Source organism: Talpa europaea (genome assembly GCF_964194135.1).
Source record: "Talpa europaea genome assembly, chromosome: 10".
NCBI classification, from domain to species: domain Eukaryota; kingdom Metazoa; phylum Chordata; class Mammalia; order Eulipotyphla; family Talpidae; genus Talpa; species Talpa europaea.
Window position 1 is genome coordinate 108,587,843 of NC_140077.1, and position 7,146 is coordinate 108,594,988.

The 7,146-nt window shown below is 53.7% G+C and overlaps 1 protein-coding gene across 1 annotated transcript; it reads right to left on the reverse strand.

Annotated features, from left to right (window-relative positions):
* Positions 1-2,981: 2,981 nt before the first annotated feature.
* Positions 2,982-4,656, reverse strand: POU4F2 (POU class 4 homeobox 2; the record flags this gene model as incomplete). Its single annotated transcript, XM_084246181.1, has 2 exons — positions 2,982-3,923; positions 4,378-4,656. The coding sequence occupies 2 exons, from the start codon at positions 4,654-4,656 to the stop codon at positions 2,982-2,984; spliced, it is 1,221 nt and encodes a 406-aa protein (XP_084102307.1).
* Between the last annotated feature and the right edge of the window lie 2,490 nt (positions 4,657-7,146).

Consider the following 7,146-nt stretch of genomic DNA (forward strand, 5'->3'; position numbering starts at 1 on the left):
TAAAATAAATCATTAACATCTCACCATATCTGAATTCACAACTTTCTTTTAAACAACTTTCAGTATCTCCTTAGACATCGATGCAATTATTTCTAAATGGACACAAGGATTTCTTGTTTCTTCAGGTATCTTCTTTAGTTATAGAAAAAGAAATCCCCTCCCCCAGCCATCCAACTTTTCCAACTTTTTGTTACGTCTGAAATTCATAATCAGCATTCCAACAACATTTAATCCCAACTTGAGCTACTATAACAGCTTTCATTGACACATGGAATATTTTATAAACTCATCCTCAAAATAAGAAACATCCCAAGATAGTTCCATAGCAAGGATCACAGATCAAGTTATCAGAATTACCTTAGAGCATGCATGATCTGGTTCCTTCTTTGATCAACAGATTTGTGTGATATTTACATCATTAATAATGTAAACATCTAAATCAGAATTTTCCTGAAGAAGAAACTCTGGAAACCTAATACATTGCTCAACTGATGTAGGAAGTCCAAAATTTATTAAAATGGATGAAGATGTCTTTAAACTGGAACCAGAAGAAGAAAATGGGCCAAATTTCTTTGTGCACCACCACCAGTAGAGAGACTTCCAGTAACTCTGGTTTCTGGTGAGTCACAAAAAGGGGGCAAAAGTGTGTTATTTTGAACCAACCCAGGACTGCTTGCTGGGTCCACACCGCCTATTGCAGAATGTGATTTTCCTCAGAGATTATGGGAAAGAGGAGGGAGGTACTTTACTCCATAACCCAGTAACCTAGATGCTTCCTCCTCTGCTCTGGCTTTGGGGCACAGCTCCCCAGGAGTGGTGATTGAACTGAGAACTCTGGCGGGCCATCCCCAGGACACAATCAGTGTGCCCTAATCCCCCAAATAGGCCTTGGTCTTTGCCACACCCGGTCTCCTAGGGCTGCTGAAAAACTGAGCCCAGTTCCTTTCTTCCTTTTACCCACGCAGTATCACTACTCACAAATATTCTCTCTGCAGAATTATTGCAGATCTAGAGAAAGTATTCCAAGCCAAGTATCTGGAGACAAACATCAAGATCTCATCTGGGCAGAAAATCAAAGCATCCTGAGATGAACTTTGACTATTAATAGTCCACTATAAACCTTGTTATTTGTATTTTCCTAGAGCGACCGCCCCTACTAAATCCAAGTATGACTTTAGGAACAACCTTTCCCTAGTAAACCATCAAAATGTGCTTTTGATTTAAAAAATTCCCCATCAGAATAATTTTCATTAAATGAATTAAAACAACATCACATTTTAAAAGCCATTTAATTTTAATAGCATATTTTAATGAAAAAAGCAGCATACTTTGCCAATAAAACATTAAAATCATCTCTTCAGTGAAAGACAATTAAACAACACCAAAAATAACTTAATACATTACCATAGTAAATAAACCATCTATTAACAAAAACGAAAAAAAAAAAAAAACAGGTCCTATACAGAACTGAAGACTTCGGAGAGCCTCAAATGGAACAGCAATACAGCAAAATTTGTAAGAATATATCTATATGTGCGTCATTTTGAATGAAATATTTACAATAGATAAGGTTCCAGTCATCATGTGCCTAATTTTTTTTGTTCAGAAAGAATTCTACCAAACAATGGTGAATTTACAAGCAGTGCACTGTCTTTCTTATAGTTCAAATTAGTTTTTCTACAAACAAACCTCCAATAGGAAAAACTGAAGGATCCTAGAAATGTTACAATGTAGTAAACAAAGCCAGGGAAATGAGAGGATGGAAATAGCTTGGTGAAATCTTAGAATCTGGAAAGGCAAGTGCACCCAAAATTAGAAAATGATGCATGACAGGCTTCCAACTGTTTCACTTCCCTACCATCAGAGGTATGAGCGTGTGTGTGTGTGTGTGTGTGTGTGTGTGTGTGAGAAAGCTGTGTAGTGGAAACAATGTGGGAATCCCCATTAAATATGTAACGAAGTAAACAATACTTTGGACACTGAATCAGATCTACAAGATAAAGACATCCATTACTGAGTGTGGACTCACAAATCAGAACACTACCAGCAAAAAACAAAGAAAAAAACAATCTTCATTCAAGTGAGAATATACAAATGGGCCAAAAGGAACACAGTAAAAGAGGAAAGCTGTAAAAATTCAGTGAACTCAGCAAAAAAAAAAAAATATTTTTGAACTTCACTACCCATACTTTCCCCCCATTTTTAGACTAAAGAAGTTTAATTAATTAGAATGTGCACAAAATTAAGTTGCCAGAGAGATAAATTAATAATTTACAGAGGGTTGTTCGGCAATAATCTAATAATAGCTTTCAAGATCAGTGAACACAGCAGGCGCAACTCCTTTCTTAGACATTGAACACTTCAGAGAGGGAAGAGGGGGTAAGAACCACAATAAAAATATATATATATGTATAGAATATACAGTGTAAATGCAGAAAATCTGCCATCTTTTTTTAAAATTCAAAATACTTTAGAGATGTCTATCCCATTAAGCATCCACTCTAGTTTAAAGTTTCAGTTCTGAATCAAATTCTATTTCTGAAAAATAGCTGCAAAGTGTACTTTTCAACTTCAACAAGGGTGCTGTCTTTAAGAATAAAAACAAATCTTACTTGCTCAGTCTCGCGGCCTTTTAACAGGCTGTCTCGTCTGCCTTGCTGCAAACAGCCAGATCCAGACTCCCTCTGAAGAAGCCGAGGTGCCTTTTCCGGGGAAAGTGGGGTCACAAGGGACAACTTCGCTACCACTCGACAGGTCCCTTCTTTTGCCTTTTTCTTGCCTTTGCGAAACCGTTTCACATTCTCCCCGGGCCTGGGCTCAGTGACTTGCCAGTTGGCTTGCTCGCCAATCCGCCTTCCTCTGGATTCACATTTACTGGAATTGTTTCTGGTCGCCAAAGTGGAAAGAAAAAAAAAGCAGGAGAGAAGAGAGGGAGAGGGAAAACAGAGGGGGGCTGTCCCTGGGGGGAGGCCGAGGGACTCCTAAATGCCCGCGGAATATTTCATTCTTTTCTGTTTCTGCCTCTGGTTGCAGAACCAAACTCGCACCACGTTTTTCTTAAGGTCCAGCTTCTCCGCAATGGCGGCGATCTTCTCCGAGGAGGGCCGCGGCTGGATGGCAAAGTAGGCTTCCAGCGAGCGCTTCTCGGGCGCCGCGATGGACGTGCGCTTGCGCTTCTTCTCGGCTCCGTTGAAGAGCTCTGGCTTGGTGAGCTTCTCGCGGTGGGACTTCTCCGCTTCCTCCAGCCACGCCTGCAGGATGGGCTTCAGGGCGATCATATTATTGTGTGACAGCGTGAGGGACTCGAACCTGCAGATGGTGCTCTGGCTAAGCGAGCCCACGCCCGGGATCTTGAGGTTGGCCAGCGCCGAGCCCACGTCGGCCTGGGTCACCCCCAGCTTGATCCGTCGCTGCTTGAAGCGCTCGGCGAACGCTTCCAGGTCCCGGGGGTCGGCGTCCACGTCGCTCATGCAGCCCATGTGTGAGGGCAGCCCGTGCGCGTGGGCCATGCTGAGCGCCGCTTGGTGCATGGGGTTCATGGTGGCCATGTGCGGCGCGTGCGCCGGCGTGGACACCACCGCGCCGTCGGGACCCGCCATGGCGCCCAGGGCCAGCCCGGGACTCAGGTGCTCCAGCAGCTCTCCCTCCAGCGCCTGGTGCGGCTGGTGGTGGTGGTGGTGGTGATGGTGGTGGTGGTGATGCGTGCCCGCCAGCGCAGACGGGTGAGAGATGGGCACAGAGGAAGACGAGGCAGCCGACGTGCACGGGATGGTGTTCATGGTGTGGTAGGTGGCGTCCGGCTTGAAGGGGCTGTGGTGGGGCGGGTGGTGGTGGTGGCTCTTGCTCTGGGAGACGATGTCCACGGCCGCCAGAGCCTCGGCGCGGGCCAGCAGACTCTCATCCAGCCCGCCGAATATATTGCTCTGCAATTGCAAGTAAAAGGCACACATTACGCTCAGCAGGGAATTGCGCGCGCTCTCTCCGGAACCGGCGGCCCAGAGCTCCGCACCTCCAGCGCGCCTACCACATTCCCAGAACGTTAAAATAATAATAGTAGCAACACTAGCGCTGGTGACGGTTATAATAAGTGATCCTGGAAATAGCAGGTGCGGAGAGCAGGGGGGCCGCCGAGAGCAGCCGGGAGTGCGCTAGGAGGAAAGTGAGCCTGCAAACACAACACAACACGACGCGCGCAGGCAGCATCCCAGGTCATAAAAATTAATACGAAGGAAAGACCCGCAGAATACATAAGAGAGAGGGAGGAAAATTGGTTGGAGGTGTGGGGTGATTTGCTGTGCCAACATGAAAAAAACATCAAGCAGATAAAGGGGGCTGTCAGAACGTGCCTGTAAGCGGTGATTATGCAGAAATACGCACCGGTGGGGTTGGAAGACACGCTCTCCGCATCGCCTCGGAGCCCCCGCCGGTGCCGCTGCCGCTGCTGCTGGAGCTGCTGCTCCGGCCTCCCGCGCCCCCGCCCCCGCCGGCCCCGGCCGCCGCGGAGCTCGAGCTGCTGGGGGAGCTGGCGGAGGGCGCCGCGGGCGCCGAGGAGCCGGGCGAGGCGCTGTGCAGTGCCGAGTACTTGGGCTCCACGTGCAGGCTGCCGCCGTGCGGCATGCTGAACGCCTGCTTGCTGTTCAAGGACATCATCATCATCTTCCCGGGCGCCTGTCCGTCGGGCGCGCGCCGGTGCCGCAGGTCGCCGGGACCCTGGCGCGCAGGGCTGGGCAGGAGCGCTGGCCCGAAGGGCGAAGCCAAGTCGCGCGCCCTCGCCTCCGTGTCCGTGCTCGGCTCGCCCGGCCCGGGCGACGCGCTCCTCCGCTGCCTCCCGCCGTCCGTCTGCGCGGCCGCTGGGCTCCGCCAGGCTCCGGCTGCAGACCTGGGTGCCCGAAACTGCCCCGGCGCGCGGCGGCCGCCGAGTTATACTCGGCTCTCCCCGCGCCGGCCCCCGCACGCCCCCTCCCTCCCGCCCGCGCCTCCGCCCTCCCCTGGTGGCGACTGCCGGCTGCAGCTGGCTCTCCGGCGTCGCGCCTTCTCCCTCGCGCTCCCTCCAGGCTCCGGCGCTTTCAGTCCTCCAGGCGCCCGCCTCCCGCTCCCCCACCACACCCGCCACCTCCCCTTGCAGCCCCCGCCCGCGCGCAGAGGCCGCCGCCCCTTCCCGGCACCCCGCCGCGCGCACTGGAGCTCCCCCGAGGCACCCCACCCCCGGCCAGGTCCCGCGCGCCAGTCGCTGGGCACTTCCCGCTAAGACCGGCCTCCACCCGCCTCCCGCCTCTTCCCGCCCCGCTCGGCCTCCCCGGGGAGAGGAACTCTCCAAAAGAAAGTTGCAGGTCGGCTCGGCCCGCGGCGGGTTTCCCCAGACTACCCGGAGCGCCTCTTACCTGACTGCCTGCCCCACTCCCGCCTCCTGCTCACCGCCGACTTCCAGGCCTGCTCCCCTACTCGCACCGCCCCTCCCAGTAGCTCGGGTGACCCCGACCCCCCGCGCCGGCCCCCTGCGGAGGACCCGGCCGCGGCCGCCGATTCGAATCCTGCGCTCGGCTCTGCGCGCCCGCCGGGTGCGCGCGGCGCCTGGCGCTCGGCTCTGCGCCCTCTCGGCCCGGCCGGTGCCTGGTGCCGAAGAGACATGGGGTCGGCGGGCTGCGGGGCTTTCTCTCACTCGGTTTCTCGCAGCTCTCCGCGGATTGGATGGCCACAGAGCGGCCCGGGTCGCCCATGCGCAGGCGACTCCCCCCCACCCCCACGCGCACCCCCACCCCCAGTACCCCACATCACCGCCGCCGACACACGCGCCTCTCCACCCTCTTTTCTTTTCTTGCGGATCCTCCTCTGTACCCAGTTCAGTTTGAGTTAGGACTTGGGCGGACCCAGTGGCCAACGCTGCCACTGGATTTATTATTCTTCATTAGTCAGATCAAAGGAGAAAGGGGCAGCTGAGGGGAGGGAGGGCCAGAGATCAGAGCGCATGTGCTGCTGAACACACACGCGCGCGCAAACACACACACACACACACACACACACACCCCCTCGGGGGCTCGCACCAGCCCCGCTTATCTTCATGGCCACAGTGTCTCCGTGCAGAATCTATTTTTGGCCAACACTTTGCGCCCACTTTTGTCCCGGAGCGGACCACTTTTCTGGAAGTGGACACATACTCTCACTCTCCCCTGCACACACGCGCGCGCTCGCACGCGCACACACACACACGCACACCACCTTCCTCTCGTCCACCCATGGTCTTCTGTCTACTTGCCTCCACGATGGGGCTGCTGTCACCCCCGCCCCCCGCCCCCCGAGCGCGGAAGGAGCTGGGTGCTGGCGAGCGCGAGGAGGTCCTTCTACTCGGATGCTGGAGCCTGCGGGTGGCCCGGCCGGATGGGGCCAGCTGGGAGCAGGTGCAGGCACACGGTGCCTGGGGAAGGCGAGCAGGTGCGAGAGCAGGCGGCAGGCCTGAGAGGCTCCGGCTCTCGCTGGGACACAACAGAGTGGGAAGGAGCTTGGCGAAGGGGAGCCATCGAGTGGTCAGCGCCCAGAAGTCCCGCGGCGGCAGGGAGCAGGGGACCGCAGGTCACCGGTGACCTCAGCCCGGCGGGATGGCCGGCTCGGGGCGCGAGCACCGACCTCTGGAGTCCAGGGAGCGCTGGGAAGGCGGCAGCACCCCGAGCGCGGTGGGCTCTGTCCATGGTCCTTAACCACCCTACCCTTTCCTGCACCGCTCTTAGGCTTGTCTCTCTCCTCCCTTAGTCGAGAAAAATAATAAATAGTAGCCGAAGGGGATTCCTACCAGCAGTGTTCCCGAGCACGAGCTCTGAGAATCCTGGACACGGGGCTGGATGGGGGTGTTGACATGAATGGATGTGGCTTGAGCCGGAAGGTTCAAGCAAATGCTTAGGTGTTTAATTTCTACCTCTGCAACAACCAGGGTAATTTTCAAGGAAATAAAGAAATGACATTGTACAGCTCTCGCTGTCTCAAGCTTTGAGAAATGAAATAAATCAAAGTTAAAAGCTTGAGTATCATTTAATTATAGTGCGAATAGCGCTTTGAAAGAAGTAGAACAACATCTCTAAACAAATTATGACTGGGCCAGGAAGGAATTATTAGATTGAAATTTCATTTAGGCTCGGGAGACACCGCGCTTCACTG